Source organism: Aricia agestis, chromosome 18 (genome assembly GCF_905147365.1).
Source record: "Aricia agestis chromosome 18, ilAriAges1.1, whole genome shotgun sequence".
In the NCBI taxonomy this organism is placed as follows: domain Eukaryota; kingdom Metazoa; phylum Arthropoda; class Insecta; order Lepidoptera; family Lycaenidae; genus Aricia; species Aricia agestis.
In genome coordinates, this window is record NC_056423.1 from 12,706,597 (window position 1) to 12,724,974 (window position 18,378).

Sequence of the window (18,378 nt, forward strand, 5' to 3'; positions counted from 1 at the left end):
TTGGTTATTTGTACGTAAAACAACGCAACGGCACAGTGTGCGATACGCGCATCCGCTTCCATACAAATTGTATGGAGGCGGATTTTTGCGATGCGCCCCGGCACGCTGAGCCCCAGCACGGCCCGTCTCAGTGTGCTTACTCCTTTAGTCAGCGTTTATATCTTACCTCTTTCAGTTCCGCCTTGAGTTTTTCGTCTTCTGTCACCTTCTCGGCCGCAGCTAGCTCCTCCTCTCGGGCCTTCAAATAAACACTTTCATTAGACAGACCTACAAGCATCGAAATATAATACAGTATTTACAGTATTAGAGTATACAGGGTGTAACAAAACTAAGTGATAATTTAGGGTATGCATGGGGCACCCATGATGACCCTCGGGCGCTTACCCATACAAATCACAAAAAAATGCGTTTTTAGCGCTACCACTTTCACAATGCATTCTATTTATGGAACTCAAACTATCTTCAAACTTTTTAGCAAAATGGGTTCAGCTGTTTGGGCGTGAAGAGGTAACAGAAGGGCAGACACTCTTTCTCATTTATAATATTAGTATATGTATAGTTCATAGTACGGATGGCAGCGTACAACGCGACACGAGAATTTTATATATTATATCAAGCTGTGAGCTCACAAATTGATATACAGTATGAACGGCCATAGATTCTAGTGGTCTCTGAGAATTTACGACGCTCTTAGACTGAAATATGTTCCCCGGCTAGACCTTTATGACTAGCTAAACCAGACCTAAAAGGTTAACTTTACCCGGCTATTACCATCAGGCGAAATGTCAGCTCGTTAAGTCATAAATGCGAAAGTATGTCGTATGTTCTCTTTAAGCTTAAACGACTAAATCAATTTAGATTAAAATGAGTATTTTGACATTTTAAGGATATACTACCGTTTTGGTTGTGAAAAAATAAAATAAAAAAAATTCAGAAGTCTAGCTATAGCGGTTCTTGAGGTAGAGCCTGGAGACAGTCAGAGAGACGTATAGACAGACACACAGACAGTCAGACAAAGAAGTCTCAGTAATAGGGTCCCGTTTTTACCCTTTGGGTACAGAACCCTAAAAAAGGCACATATACATTATAAAAAAATTAACTACATTCTTCAAACAAAGTCTGAAACTATTTTCCCTTCTCTTAATATTAAAGATGAAAAAAAAAAACACCAAACTATTAATTATAAGTTAAAACACCCCTCTTTTTTCGACGGAGGTTAAAAATACATACCACAATGTAAGTACTATTTACTTTTAGGTCTCTTTGAAAACGCCGATTGTGACCAAAAACACTCCACAGTTACCGACTAAACGCCAACTTTTTCACACAAAACTGTCCAATTTTCACTCAAAGACTTTTAAAAGAACCCCAAAACCACCAAATTTCACCACAAAAACCCGAAATTTCCCCACAAAAAGGACTCCTGTGTCCACAATCCCACTTATTAAAAACAAACGCGAATGTCTAATCTTAACACGACGCTGTCTATTCCCAAACATTAAAACCGGACCTCCATTGGAATTTAGACTCTAGATTCAAGGTAAAAGGTTGGAAATACTTCCTCAGAGAGCGACACAGGAGTTATGGATAGAAATAGATTATGGGAAATGGAACTTTAATACAATCAAGATAAGATTTAAAACCCCTTGTGTGTAGATTATACAGGAATACTAGTTTATCGTAGGAATTAGAACTTTAAGTCGAGAATATAAAATTGAAAATACCTTAAGCGTAGACGATACAGGAGTCACAGAAATAGACTGCATACTATATTTATCACGTGGAATCGTTTTGTGAAAACGGGAGTCTAATTAAATATGAACTTTTGATATTTAATAGGATTCTGATGTAAAAACATTAACGGCCGCATTCAGGGGAATCAAATGATTACTTAACTCATCTTTGTAGCTAAATAAATATATTTTCTGTCTAAATGTTCATTAAATTAAGTAATCGTTAAAAGTATTCGTTACCGATTTATTATAACTAGAGATCGCCCAATGGTCGAAATTCGACCTTAGTTTCAACGACATTAGGACTACTAAGTATCTATATTTTGTAAAAAATATTGAATTTATCATATTTTTTTCAACTCTTGTCTCTGGGGCCGTGTAAGCATTGTCTAATTGTATCTTAGAATCAATAAAAAAGACTATAATCTATTTTCAATTTGTCAACTTGTTGTCAACAGACTTCAACCATAAATAAATGAGTAAATCGTATGTATAGGCTTGTCACTCAAAAATCTGTCATTTCTCATGTGTGTGTGTGTTGTAGTGTGTGTAATGTTTTATTTGTTAAAAATATATATGATAAAAGCATAATTTTAAAATAATATTAGCTCGATGCACTCCTTCACCATATAAACTATAACTGTGCAAAATTTCATGCACCTACGTTTCCCCATCGCGTATTAATTATAATATCCTGATTAAGCACTCATGTACATGTTTTGGAGTGTCCTGTGTTTGCTATTAAAAATGTCCTATGTTTAAAATTTTGTTACAATCCAAAGTATTTGTTTTACATCATAAGTTAACATATTTTTAAACACATACCTACATACAATATTATGAGTCCCCTTTACAAGGTTCACTGAAAGTTATTTTTGATATCTATGTTTATAAAAAAAACAATTGAGTTCCAAAATTTCAACCGAACATACATACTTGCATACATATTATAGAGCAAGTTAAATAAAAGCTTTTAAAAAGACTTACGTTTTTACACATTATACGTGTGAGAGCCATGCTTAGGCACGAATGGGCCGGCTCGACCGGACACCACGTTCTCACAGAAAACCGGCGTGAAACAGCGCTGTGTTTTGCCGAGGGAGTGAGTTTACCGGAGGCCCAATCCCCTACCCTATTCCCTTCCCTACCCTCCCCTATTACCCTATTCCGGCCTTTTAAATCCTATCCTATCTAAAAGGCCGGAAACGCACCTGCAGCTCTTCTGATGCTGCGAGTGTCCATGGGCGACGGGAGTTGCTTTTATTTCAATTGAATTTATTTATTAACATTTAGTTTTGTTACACCCTGTAAAGCCCTATATAAAAATATACCAATTTCATTATCACATCTCTTATCAAAACAGAGTCAATCTCCCGCTTGCTCATTTCACATGCCTCTGATCTGGATCCTTATTCAAGAATTTTTAATACCAGCATGTCGCATAGCCTAGATACCTACTTAGCTGTGACCTCGCGACCTAGCTTATATCTAGTGTATCTAGATTTTAGACTTAGGGAACATTACCCCTATTGCGTGACCTGTTTATGTCTGAGTGTGCGCAATACAGTGTGCTTAGTGCAATACTTAGGGACCCTAAGTTAGGACAAAGCGAGCTGATCGCCTGATTGTCTGACAAGATGATCCATGCGTCGGATGGGCATGTAAAAGTTCTGCGTCTGATCTCTCGCCAGTCGTGGTCTTACTGGGTTAGTGAAAAATCATTTCCTAGTTGTGTTAGCGAAGTTAAATGGCAAAAATGTATGGGATTTGACATTCAGCATCGCTAAGTGCAATGCATTTTGACGCACTCAGGACCCTTTCTTTTACTCTCGTAACCCAGCTCGTCCCGACCGGCACGACTGACGAGAGATAAGACGCAGGACTTTATACATGCCCATGCGACGCATGGGTCATCTTACTTGCCCAAAGAGACAGTTCTAAACCAGTGGACCAAGAAAGCATCGAACATTATAATTAAGTGGTCGTGTAGTTGGGGTAAGTTCCCTCAGTATCTGGGCTGAAAAGCTGTCGTTTTTGCATATTCATGACACTTAACCGACTTGTATAATTTAAGTTTATATTTTTAGCTATGAGGGTAGAACACCGTAGAATCACGCATTACTATTATTATAAATGTGACAGTGTGTATGTCTGTTACCTCTTCACATTTAAACGGCTGAAACGATTTAGATGAAATTTAATGTAGAGATACTTTGAGAGACATTAAAAGACATTGGATAACTTTTATAGCGGCAATATAGAAGTCAGGGAGCCTTGAACATTTTTTTTAATTACTATCAAGCTAATTTTTTGTGAGTAGCTTCTTTTTGATAAGACAAACAACATTTTTGTTTGCAAAAAATCTTGAAAGTGGTAGGTAACAGAGATAGAAAGGATTTCATACTTTGATCAAATCAAGTCAACCAAGTTTTATTGATTACAGAACCCTATGTATGAATGAATGAAAACATTTATTTCAGACAATATGCCCATAGTGTTGTTAGTGTGTTAGTTACAAAATGATAATGACAATAATAAAATATTAAATATGTTAGTGATGTTAAAAAAAAATTTACCCATAAAACTTAAATTACTCCTTTGACTATCCTTATTCTGTTCTTTGATAGGGCAGTCAAATCTATCGCAATGACTCTCAGAATGCTGTTGTTGGATTTTCGTAGACGCTGGAAAAGTGAGGCTGTCTTTTTGCGTATTACCGCTTTAAAACCGTCGGTACGCGCAGAGGCAAACATACCAGAAGCGCTACAGCGCCACGGTAGTCCCAGCAGCATTCTTTTTTTTTATTATTAAATAAAGGGGCAAACGAGCAAACGGGTCACCTGATGGAAAGCAACTTCCGTCGCCCATGGACACTCGCAGCATCAGGAGAGCTGCAGGTGCGTTGCCGACCTTTCAAGAGGGAATAGGGTAATAGGGGAGGGTAGGGATGGGAAGGGAAGAGAATAGGGGAGGGTAGGGAAGGGATAGGGGATTGGGCCTCCGGTAAACTCACTCACTCGGCGAAACACAGCGCAAGAGCTGTTTCACGCCGGTTTTCTGTGTGAACGTGGTATTTCTCCGGTCGAGCCGGCCCATTCGTGCCGAAGCATGGCTCTCCCACGTATATTTTGAAATTATTGTTATACTGGACGCGCAGAGTATCATAGGTTCGATTCCTATACCCAACCCATAGGGCACCCGAGTAAAAAGACTGGCAATAAGCTTTGAACAATAGGATCTTCACTCGAGTTGCACAACGAGTAAACCTACGGGCGAGCATATTACCTCGAACCGCTAACGCTCTACGTTCCCTCTCCATATCCTCGTCATCCCTGAGGTCATCGGTCACAATATGAACCAGATATTTAAACTTTTGTACCCGCTCTAAGGCAACTCCATTCAGATACACTGGAGGAACACGTTCAGGACAATTCTTTCCTGCTCTGAAAACACAGGTCAACAAAATCGAAAAAAATTGTATCCTGCAAACTAATAGCAGTTCCTATAAGAGTTTTGTGTGCACGATATATGTTTCTATGAAGCTTTCTTTCTATCAGCTCAAATTTTTAAAATATTTCATTCCAAAGTTTCAAAAATCTCGCATTTTAGCCCATTTCAGAATCACATTGCTGTTGAAAGTATTCATTTTTATTAGTTTTGTAATATGTATGCCAGAGGGAGACACAAGAAGTGTCTCCCTCTGGCATACATATTGAGAATGTAACTTGTTTCAATGAGTTATGACTAATTTCCCCAATATTATGACGGTTTTCAAAATGCTTTACCTAGCTCATACTACGTGGAGTAACAATTTTTGTATGAAAAAAGAAAGTTTAGTTTACAACTCTCTTTTAATAAAAAAATATAATATGCAATTTAAATTGAGATCTAAATAATAGATATTGTGTATATTTACTAAACATATTTTATCAAAATTCATGAAAATAAATTATTTCAATAGTTGTAAAGCGATTCTGAAATAGACTAAAATTCTAGATTCTTGAAATTTTGGAATGAAATATCTTAAAAACCTGAGCTGATAGAAAGAAAATTTCTTAGAAACATGTGATCGGGGCACAAAGTTCTTACAGAAACAGCTTTTGGTTTTCAGGCACCAAATTTATTGTTGACCTGTGAAATCAGCAATTCACTCTTTTTAGAATTATATTTAAGACCGTGTTCCTCCGCGTATAACTCACATATGCGCAGGAGTTTCCTTAAGCCACCTATCGAGGGACTCAGCAGCACCATATCATCTGCATAACTAACATTGTTCAACTATAACGGAACCATAACCGGCTGATTTTTTGTGTATTGGTATGTTAATAGTTATAATATGATTTAAGAGTAATATTTTCCTACAAATAGAACAATCCATATTTTAGGACCATCAAACCAATGTATGAAATCCTTTCTATATCTGTTAGCTACCACTTTCAAGATTTTTCGCAGATAAAAATGTTGTTCGTCTTATTAAAATGAAGTTACTCACTAAAAATTTGTTTGTTAGTAATGAAAAAAAAATGTTATAGGGCTCCCGGACTATAAAGTTCCAGTACAATAAATCGTTTAGAATTAGTTTTGCGCCACAGTGTTTCGGGCAACGTCTAGTAACTTATAAAGAAATAAATTTAATATTATTTTTTTTTTTTATGAAATAAGGGGGCAAACGGGCAAACGGGTCACCTGATGGAAAGCAACTTCCGTCGCCCATGGACACTCGCAGCATCAGAAGAGCTGCAGGTGCGTTGCCGGCCTTTGAAGAGGGAATAGGGTAATAGGGGAGGGTAGGGATGGGTAGGGAAGGGAATAGGGGAGGGTAGGAACGGGAATAGGGTAGGGGTTAGGGGATTGGGCCTCCGGTAAACTCACTCACTCGGCGAAACACAGCGCAAGCGCTGTTTCACGCCGGTTGTCTGTGAGAACGTGGTATTTCTCCGGTCGAGCCGGCCCATTCGTGCCGAAGCATGGCTCTCCCACGTATAAATTTCATAACTCATATCCATTGTTAGGTAAAAAATCAGGGTTTTTTCAAAAGAAATCGCAACAATTACACCTCAACGCGTGCGGAACCCAAAAAAATCGACTCCAGCCAGTCAAAATCTAGTCCGTCACACAATAATACACTCTATTCTGTATTGGTAAAGTACATTTTGGACTGGTTTCGCCGAATCGCCGGACTTCCGGTCAATTTGATCGTTTCCGCCGGCGCCACTTGATTTTTCCAATAACTCGCGCTTTCGTTTTTTAACCCCTCCCCCTTGGTCCGAAAATCTAGGGGTTTAATAACATCCCATGAGCTGAATGTGAGCGTTAGTGTCTAAACACACTAGGCCGAAAAAACGCGGCTGAAGTTCACGCCTACAATGTATTTTTTTTTTTATGAAATAAGGGGGCAAACGAGCAAACGGGTCACCTGATGGAAAGCAACTTCCATCGTCCATGGACACTCGCAGCATCAGAAGAGCTGCAAGTGCGTTGCCGACCTTTTAAGAGGGAATAGGGTAATAGGGGAGGGTAGGGAAGGGAAGGGAAGGGAATAGTTGAGGGTAGGGAAAGGAATAGGGTAGGGGTTAGGGGATTGGGCCTCCGGTAAACTCACTCACTCAGCGAGCGCTGTTTCACGCCGGTTTTCTGTGAGAACGTGGTATTTATCCGGTCGAGCCGGCCCATTCGTGCCGAAGCATGGCTCTCCCACGTATTTTCTATTACCGATGACACACCATGCCGATATTACGTCGCGCCATATTGTATGCGTAGCGCATTGCTGGCGTAATCATGCCGAACTTCGGCCGCGTATTTTCGGCCTAGTGTGTTTGGACACTAACGGCCGTTCCCAATATTTAATCTATCTCTGGTTTTGCCCTACTAGAGATAGGAATAGCTCACATTAGACATTGGAGACATAATATATTTTATGTCAATTCAATGTTAGCTGCGATCGTTTGTGTGTCAAACCAGAGATAGATTGAATATTGGGAACGGCCGTAAGTTACTTCTCTTACAAACTATCTGTTGTCCGCGACTTTGTTTGGTCTCCTATTGGTCTTCCTCGCTAATGGACTATCCGACACAAAAATATTTTTTTAATTCTAACCAGTAGTTCCTGAGATTAGCACATACAAATAAATGAACTTCAGCTTTATAAAATTAGACGTAGAGTCTAAAGGTGGCTTTCGGATCTTTGCCGCGAGCGACCACGACCGACGAAAATTCAAAAGAAACATGACACTTTATGACATAGGCTATAGGTGTCATTTTACTCTACCATTAGATTTTACGCCGCCGCCGGCGGCAGCATGCGTCGCCACGCAAATGTCAGTAGAAAATGATACCTATATTTCATGTCATAAGGCAGAATTTTATTTGAATTTTTACCGGTCGCGGTCGCTCGCGGCAAAGATCCGAAAGCCACCTTAAGGGTTAGTTCACATTCCAACAATAAAATTATCCCATTTTATTAACGTGTTACGCTCCTTTTGAAATTAGCAAAAGAAAACTGAACTGTATTACACATATACACAGGAATATACTCGTACTCATTGAATTGACAGATTTGCCGCCTGTATACCGTATGTACTCGTATATGTGCAGTGTTGGCCGCGCGCCAGTACATTACCCGCACACCGATCACTTCACAGCTTTCTGCACAAACGTTTATTACTTCGCAGTCTATTCGCGTTGAATACGCTGTGAGTCTACAGTGATAGACAAAATGGCTAACTTCTCATGGACACGACATAGCGGTAATATTACGACGTTTACGTTCGTGAAATCAACTTGAAATCTGCGCTGTAACACAATAATTTCTTTTTGTGGCAATATATAATTTTGTTTGGCCGGTTCTTCTCGCGGGTTTTCTAACGGGTAGAAAGCATAATTCTAAATTCGACGTTCGGAAAACATTTCGTAGAAAATTAATTGTAAATAAAAATATTTGACTTTTACGGTGACAAAAACCGACGGCAGCCGTCCACATGAGCAAAGCAGTGCTGTTTTAGTACGACCTTTCTTACGGTAAATAGATTCAGTTAAATCGCAAGACTAGAGCGGTCAGAGGGGTTCGCACTGGTAGTGAGCAGCAGAACCGCACGCAGAACGCTCTCCGCTCCGCTACCCGCTCCTCTCCCCGCCCCGCTGCCCACTCCTTTCCTGCTAGAAGCTCTTTTATTATACCCTGTAGTAGGATTAAATCTTACCTTGACTAGACTCAGTCTGATAGCAAGACTGGTGCGATCGGAGGGGTTCGCGCTGGTAGTAAGCAGCAGGGCGTGGACCGCACGCAGCACGCTCTCCGCTCCGCTACCCGCTCCTCTACCGCCACCCGCTCCGCTCGCGCGTTGTGCGGCGGCGCGGGCGCGGTGTAACAGCGCGTCGAGCTGTTCGGCCACGAGACGCGCGAGGCGGCCCGAGCACGCAGCGGTGACGGCGGCGCCGCGTGCGCACGCCGCCTCCGCGCCCGCTACACGCTCCGCCGCCTGACGATATGAGAGTCTTATTACAAAAAAATATTATCAAAGCTGAGCGCGGCTCCGTCCGTGTTAAAACAGTATTCAGAGGTAATGGTAAGTACATTTTCACGCGATCAAAAATATCCTACCTCCCAACTCCCAAGCGATAACCGGCTATCGCGCCATTTGCTTTGCACCATTCACTCAAACTCTAATAATATAATATAATAATTTGAAATTATTATATTTCTAATATTTTTTTATTTTATATTTTTAACTAAATAAAAAAATTATAGAAATATAATAATTTCAAATCTGTATTTTAGTGTAAAAGCTTTTTTATCGATGATTTTATGCAACTTATTTTTATTTCAAATTATGTTTACTGTTTACTTTATAATGTTAATTGCATGCTGTGACCAATTGTAATTAGTTATTGCATGTAGCGTGTATTTTTAAATGTTCAAACCTAATGTTGTAATTAATGCAAAACTGTTTTTGGTCCTAAATAAATAAATATATCCGGCGCGGTAAACGGTTACCGCTTGGTAGTTGAGGGGTTAAAAAATAATAATATTCAGGTAAGTCCGTATTAATTAAATTGACGTTATGTCGACTATTGTTTGTTAGTACAAAATGTTGATTATCTTGTTGATTTAGAGCTTACTTGAATCTGGACTTAGAGCGCTTCCTCACTACGTCCAATCCGATACGTGGTTGACGGAAAGACTTAAGGGAAGCCGTATTTAGCGCATAAGCTACAATTAGTTATACGTCTACTCCAGCCGGGGAAATAAGACTACAAAATATAGGATTCGGATCGGATGCCAAAGAGCTCTTAGTCTGTATTTGAACTTAACCTGATTAGCACACATCAGCTCTTTTACTAAGTAATTAAAATATCACATTACCTGCGCCTGCAGTCGCTCCACATCAGCCGCGCTGGCGTTGCCTGCGTCTAGAGCGCTCTCCAGCTCATCCAGGGCTTCGCCCTCCTGCTCTAGCGCCGCGTACAGCGCCGCCCACTCCGTCTGACACTCGCTCCATCTATAATAGTTACTCTGTTAATATATCGCTTAAAAATATGGGTTACTACATTATATATCCTCATGTTCCCTACTGTCACTTGACATCACTGATCTCCATTATACAAGTACGCTGGATCTATGATACCTGATACCCACTTTTTTTGTGCCATTTGAAGCGGAATCAGCGCCCCCATTATTAGGACCGAGAACTAAATTTGACGTAACCATTGGTAACCATGTATTTATTTTAATTCTCTATGGCTTAATCGTTCGAATTTTTTTCGTGTTTTTAAAGTGTTTATAAAAGGTTTTTCGCGATTAAGTTATATATAAATAAGTGGTGGTAGTTCATAGTTAAACTATGAAAGGGTGTATGTTATGTAAAACACGGCACAAAAAGGGATGTGGGGTTACATTTCACAAGTAAGTGATTTTAACAGCTCATTTCTACGATATTAAACTTTTATTGATAATATAGGCACTTAAAAATGTGGCACTAATCTTATTATACCGTATTCACCACATATTTACCTTTGTTTTACCGATTTTTGATAAACAATAAAATTCAATAGTGCTGGAGTTTTCTGTCGATAAAACTTATCGATATCTATATAATAATTGTATTGAAATCTCCGACAACCGATTTTTATTATCAAATGTACGTCATATTATGCTCTTAAAATAATTGACAGGTTTCCGTCTGACGAAGGAAGACTGGAATTATGGTTGAAAAAAATTGAAAAGCCTGGTTGGCTTCCGAAAATTGCTATTACCGCTTGCCGTTACTATTTGAAGTACACAAACGTTCTCTGTGAAAATACAAGGCGCAAAAGTACCATTTGATCGTGATTATGTTTGGAAAATTTATTTCAGCGTCGACTCTTTCTTGACAGACTGTAACTGTGTAACCGTAACTAATAAAATATAATGTTAAAGTATCGCACATGTATTTTTATTATTTATAAATACCTTAACTACTCCACCCCAATAAAAAAATGTATTCAAACGTTCCATATTTATTTATGGATCGCATTATCCAATTAGTTAATTTCCCTCGCACTTCTGCAATCAGCGCGAAAATGGCGAAAATCAAATGAGATAAAGTAAATCGATAAAAATTGGCTTCCTAGATGCATAAATAAATAAGGAACTTTTATATTATTACTAGACTTTCCGCGCGGCTTCTCCCACGTAAATATCTAATTACACAGACAAATTGGTCCACAAAAAATAGGCTATATAAATTCCCCCGCTTTTTCCACATTTTCCTCTACTTCTTAGCTCCTATTAGTCTCAGCGTGATAAAATATATAAAATGGGCTGTCTAACACTGAAATAATTGTTCAAATTGGACCAGCAGTTCCTGAGATTAGAGCGTTCACACAAACAAACTCTTCCGCTCTATAATATAATATGATGAGATTAGTTAGAGTCTAATCACACAGAACACTTATTCAGCTTTGTTCAGCTTTAATACGATACACTGTAGCACTACTTTGATAATATTAGAAAATACGATACATCAAAGTTTTCGTTAGAAGCTTATCTTCAGTTTTGTTTTTAGTTTTTCGTAGTGCTAAGTGCTAAAAATAAATGGATTACAGATAGGTACTGCTACTTCACGTTATCTATTTTATCACGCCTATCTAAATTACGGAGAGGAAGTCTGTAATCTTTAATGCAAATATGTAGCGTTTGTATTATTCAATTTAATATTTTGTCCTAATGGTCGATTATCTGAATCTGGAAACATTTCATCGATAATAGAAAAGACAGTTGTACATCACTAGTATTAGTTCCAAATACTCCCACTACTGCTATCAGCGCCAATATGGCGACATGATGGCTACTTTCAAACGTCATTTTTACGTCAAATTTAGTTCATAGGAACTAATAATGGGGGAGCTGATTCCGCTTCAAATAGGCACAAAAAATAGCTGTCATTTCAAAGGGTATCATCAGTCCAGCGTACTTGTATAATGGAGGTCAGTGCTTGACATAGAATAATAATAGTTAAGTAACTAAAAAAACACACTTAAGCCAATCCGCCATCTTGGGTGTCCGCCATGTTGGATTTAAGTCACGTGACTATTTTTTCGTATTCCTGACAACAAACCCTTTCATTTGATACCTATATTATGATGGGGTGCATTTCAAATAGCCCGTCCGCCATATCGGGGAGGCCGCCATTTTGGATTTATAATGACGTTTCTTAGCTAGTCATGTATTGTCATCAGAACTCAGAGCGTGTGCAAAATTTCATTCTAATCGAAGACCGGGAAGTGGGTCAAATAAGGATTTCAAGATTTTCTTACATACATAGTTACAAGTGAAGCATTAGCATTTGTAAAAACAAAGATTGTCGAGCCGTATAATATGTAAATAAAAATGTTATCGCCCGCGCGATCTGGTCCGCATGCGGCTGACAACGTGCTCGCGGCCGCGCGCGTGTTGCCCGCGTGACAGTAAAAACATATTCGAAATAATAAAGTGCGGGCAACTTGCTGCCTATTTACGCGATGAAAACGTGTTGTACCATCGAGGAAATTGATTCATAGGCTGTTGACAGACCTGCTTAATTTGGTTACATTATGTCAAACCCAGCCAACCCAGACCTGTTGATCATAAGTAACATCACCAAATAACGTAGGTCTCTATGAATCAACTTCTCTGATAGTACAATAGTGCCCTTGATGAGTTAGGTAAATGTATTTACCTAAATGTAATAAGGGGGCAAACGAGCAAACGGGTCACCTGATGGAAAGCAAGAGTTGCAGATGCGTTCCCTACAATACTAACTTTTCCCGGCGGCTGTCGTATCTGGCCCGCAGCTCGGCGAGCTCGGCCCTCAGCTTGTCCCGCAGCCGGCGGGCCTGCTCGCCGCCGCCAGCACCCAGTTGGGTGCTAACCTCCTCCATGCTCTGTTTTATCCTCTGTAACAGCAATATTCAGCATTTAAATTATAATACAATACAGCAATTTCCATTGGTTTGTTTACTAACAATATCGTACTGCAACCTACGAATAATAAAAACTAACTGCAACTAAATATTATCTGTCAAAGAATTAAGAAAATTAAGGGCCTGTTTCACCGCTTCCTGATAAGGCTATCCACCACTTAATGACAGATGGAGTATGGAAAATCTGTCAAATAACCCTATCGGGCACCTTATCAGAAAGCGGTGAAACAGGCCATAAATGTAACTTTTATTTTCACAATATTTGCACGTCGAGATGTATCCGACAAAACATGAGCGCTATTTCACATTGTACCATCTAATATTGTTATTACAATGTTTTTGCAAATAAACGTTATTATTATTATTATTATTATTATTATTGGCCCATCACATACTGAACATTCCCAACACTGCAACTCACGTGTCGTCAGAATAAACAGTGGTTTAATCACGAAAACTCTTTAGTATGAATTTTTTACGCGCCAATGCTTTATTTCTAAAGCATTGGCGCGGCTTTGATGCGCCCACCCAACACGCAGTTTGGCCGCTACACCGCGTGATTACATGCAAATTTAACGATTTATTTAAATAGCGGCGCGGTCGCGCTGTAATTAACGTGCATTTGCTTACGCGCGTTCGAGCGGACGCGTATAAATCCAGCCAGACGCCGCGTTCAAATGTCACGGCACCAGTGACGCAAAATTGGTTTCCTTACAACGCCAACATTATGGGACGTTTATATTCAGCCCAGTGGCTAGATCTCTTCTAGAGATAAGTGTAGTGTACATTAAGACCTTCTTCAGCACCTCTCGAATTGTCTATTAATGTCAACAACTATTATTGTCATACCTTTTCATACTGGCATATTATGTACGATAATTTATTTGGAATAAAACCAAATATTCCTTGGTTTTGTCTTTAATTTCATAACAATTTATTCCAAATAAAAAATATAATCTGCGATGTAGACATCGCAGATTATATTTTTTATTTTCAATTTCAATATAATTGCGCAACTACTAAAGCCAGATAAGTTCGAAGTCGAACCCGGCACTCCGGATGCTGAATTAAAGTATGAACACTGGAAAACAACATTCTCAAACTGTCTTAGCGAAGGCATGGGAAAAGAAAGTTTTTCGGAAGAAACCAAGCTAAGGTTACTATTAAACAATTACAATGTTTATATTCACGTTCGTGAAGCGAAAGATTATGTTTCGGCCATTGAACTATTAGACAAACTTTATATTAAAGAAAAGAATAAGGTTCATGCCAGATATATACTGTTAAGATCTGTACAAAAACCAGATGAGAGCATTTCAGATTTCTTGCGCACACTCCAGCAACGCGCCCAAAGTTGCTGTTTTGAAGCTGTAGATGCTCAAACTCACAAAAGTGAATACATACGTGACGCATTTATTGCTGGGATTAATTCAAATGAGATCAGACAACAATTATTACAAAGTTTAGATATAAATTTAGATCAGGCCGTTAATAAAGCCCTTTCCATTGAACTGGCAAACAATAACTCTAAAGACTACAAAATTACTAATATGGATTTCAATAATATTGAGAGAACGACGACTACCTTTCACCAAAAGAAATGTTTTTTTTGCGGTGGCCATGTCCACCAACGCATAAAATGCCCCGCATTAAATGTCACATGCACCAATTGCAACAAGAAGGGCCATTATGCCAAAGTATGCAGGGGTGAAAGAGTCGGGACTTCGTCTAAAGCCGTATCGGAAAATGAACTACTAGGAGCTATATCTGCCGCCTCTCCTATGAGCTTAAAAAAGACTACTATAGTTGTATCTATCAATAATCACAGATCCAATGCTCTCATAGATAGCGGAAGCTCTACTAGCTTTATAGACGAGAATCTCTTTCAAGAACTGAAATTAAAACGCATTCCCTGGAACGAAAATGTAACTTTAGCTTCCAAAAATAACACTTCCTGTGTAAAGGGGATGTGCTTCGTAGATCTTAAAATGAATGAACATTTCTACAGACGTAAACCTCTTTATATTCTTAACTCACTTTGCTCTGATATTATAATTGGACATGATATCTTAAGCGACCACTCGTCAGTCGAACTTACCTTTGGAGGTACAAAGAAACCTCTTAAAATATGCAATGTCATAGCAGCTTCTGTTCCTTAAGTCTCACTTTTTGCTAACCTCTCTGAAAATGTGAAGCCCATAGCAATTAAGTCTAGGAAACACTCAGAAGCTGATACAACATTTATTGAAAATGAAATCGAGAAACTTTTGAAGGATGGCGTGATCGAGCCAATTAATTCTCCTTGGCGAGCACAAGTGTTGGTTACTACAAGTACTACTCATCGTAAACGTCTCGTGATAGACTATTCACTGACGATTAATCGATTCACTGAATTAGATGCGTATCCTCTACCTAATATAGAATTGATCGTATCTAAAGTTGCTCAACACAAAGTTTTTAGTCAGATCGATCTAAAAAGTGCTTACCATCAAGTTCCTATATTAAAAACAGGGAGATTATATACTGCATTTGAGGCATGCGGCAACCTTTATCAATTTACTCGTATACCGTTTGGCGTTACTAATGGAGTTGCAGCTTTTCAGAGAACACTAAATTTTATCATCACCGAAGAAAAGCTAAAGGGTACGTATGCATATCTTGATGACGTAACTATATGTGGCAAAACAATAATTGAAGAACACGATACAAATCTTAAACGATTTAGAGACGCCGTCCATAAATACAACCTGACGTTAAACGAAGAGAAGTGTGTATATAGACAGTCATCTATTAAACTACTAGGATACAAAATTAAAAATAACTCAATTCAACCGGACGAGGATCGTGTCGGTCCTTTAATGAACTTACCTGTTCTAAATGATTCTCCATCTCTAAAAAGAGCTCTTGGAATGTTTGCTCACTATGCTAAGTGGATAAGAAACTTTTCCGAGAAGATCCACTCACTCGCTAGAACTACACAGTTTCCACTTAGTAAAGAACAAATTGAATCTTTTCAAAAGATTAAAGCAGATATACGGAAATCAATTCTCAATGCCGTAGATAAAAATGCAAATTTACTGTTGAAACCTGCCTGCCTCTGAACATTCTCTTGCTGCTTCTCTTTCGCAGGATGGTCGACCAGTAGCTTTCTTTTCGAGGTCTTTAAATGATTCTGAACGACGCCATTCTTTTGTCGAAAAAGAAGCTTGTGCCATTGTTGAATCCTTAAGAAAGTGGCGACATTATTTAACTGGGCGACACTTTAGACTCATCACCGATCAGCGATCTGTGTCGTTTATGTTCAATCAGTCACATAAGAGTAAGATAAAGAACGAAAAAATAGAAAGATGGCGTCTGGAGTTATCTAATTATAAATACGATATAGTCTATCGTCCAGGTAGGGAGAACGTTATAGCTGACACTATCTCGGGTGTGCTCAAGCGTACTGGTATTGTACGCATGACTGGATTCGGTCAAAGAACTTGCCTTATACTTCCGAAGATGTTAAGAATAAGACTGCGGGATGCCGCATTTGTGCTGAGATCAAGCTCCGCTTTGCAAGAATAAATGGAAATCTTATTAAGGCTACTGCACCTTTCGAAAGACTCAATGTTGATTTTAAACGCCCTTTACCTACTCATAGTAAAAATCGTTTTATTTTGAATATTATTGATGAGTACTCAAGATTTCCTTTTGCATACATCACTAAAGACGTATCCGCTATGACTGTAATAGGATGTTTTAAGGATTTATTTCAGATGTATGGGACACCACATTATATCCATTCGGATAGAGGTGCAGCGTTTATGTCGAAAGAACTGAGAGATTTCTTAGTGATGAATGGTGTAGCGTGTAGTTGTTCTACTCCATACAATCCTCAAGGGAATGGACAAGTCGAGCGGTTAAATGGAACATTATGGAAGACGATAAGACTGATCCTGAAGTCGAAACAAATGAACACACCTATGTACTCTATTAATGTATGGTATATTTTAAGCTAGTTTTAGAAAATTGTACATAAATAATTTAAAAAAATGACTTGCCGCTGCACCTCGTGCTGCCGGCAATATTGCCCTAAATACTTGCGGCAGTAATGACGCGAGTGAGTGTTTACACTCAGCCTTCTACATACTCGCCGCGTCGGGCAACGGCAGCGGCATGACGAGTGGCAGCGCGAGTGACTATTTACATTCTCGCACTGCCCACTTCCCTTCCCAATAGGGCTGAATATAAACGACGTTTTAGAATGGCTTACCTCTAGTGCGTCCTCCTGCAGCGGGAAGTCGTCGTAGTCTAAACCGGCGAGGGGCGGGGCTCGCAGCGCGCGCGCCGCTGCCGCCACCGCCTCGCGCGCCAGGTTCAGACGCCGGACCTGCTCCGCCTCGCCGCCCTCCTGCAAATATTATATTTAAGTTATCATGTATCAAGTAGACAACATTTTGCGAGCAACACGCTATGCTCAACTTCTTTTAACTTAATAACTGTGTTATCAAACAGATATAAATTCGCCAAACTTTGAGATTTCACAAGACGCACTCACATCGTTGCACTACAGCGCGCAACGTGCGGTCGACTGGTGTGCAACACGGCGGGCGGCTTATGTTTGTCTAATGCATGTTGTGTCTATCGAACGCCTTAAAACAATTACGCCTATGACTTTAATCAAATATTTCGGGTTCGATTCCCGCGTTAGGAAAATGGCTAAGACGATCCAGGCTGATCGCCTTATTGATCCCTTTTGCCCGCGGCTTCGCTCGCGTTAAGAAGTATTATTATATACAAACTTTCATCCCCTATTTTAGCTCCTTGGAGGTGGAATTTATCAAAATCCTTTTTTAGCGGATGCCTACGTCATAACATCTGCCTGCATGCAAAATTTCATATACTTCCCACTCAGTTATGAGGGTTCCTGACCCTCATAACTGAGTGGGAAATAAGACTATCTCTAACGCTTACCATCTTCTTTCTGTCCTTTTTCGGCATCGCATCGTACGTCTGCTTGAATCTATTATACGCAGATGTGACGTCGCTCGCCGCACGCTCGGGGTACGCGACGCGTTGTGTGCGCAATTCACGACAGAGTTCAGAGAGACGCTCTATTTCCGTCTCTTTCTCTACCATCTCAGCATAGTTCTCGGGGCGAGGCTCGAAGTCTTTACACCATGTCTGTAAGGATAATGAATAATGTTGGTATTTTATGTATTGT

General features: G+C 39.4%; 1 protein-coding gene across 1 annotated transcript in view; it reads right to left on the minus strand.

The window, feature by feature from the left end:
• The window catches only part of LOC121736245 (dystrophin, isoforms A/C/F/G/H), a 523,358-nt gene that overhangs the window by 457,138 nt on the left and 47,842 nt on the right, over nt 1-18,378 (minus strand). The window contains exons 32-37 of the mRNA XM_042127329.1: nt 18,129-18,338; nt 17,428-17,565; nt 13,012-13,145; nt 10,096-10,231; nt 8,933-9,211; nt 167-238 (exon numbers count right to left, since the gene is read on the minus strand). Of these exons, the coding sequence (XP_041983263.1) occupies nt 167-238; nt 8,933-9,211; nt 10,096-10,231; nt 13,012-13,145; nt 17,428-17,565; nt 18,129-18,338 (969 nt within the window). The remainder of the gene's footprint in view (nt 1-166; nt 239-8,932; nt 9,212-10,095; nt 10,232-13,011; nt 13,146-17,427; nt 17,566-18,128; nt 18,339-18,378) is intronic.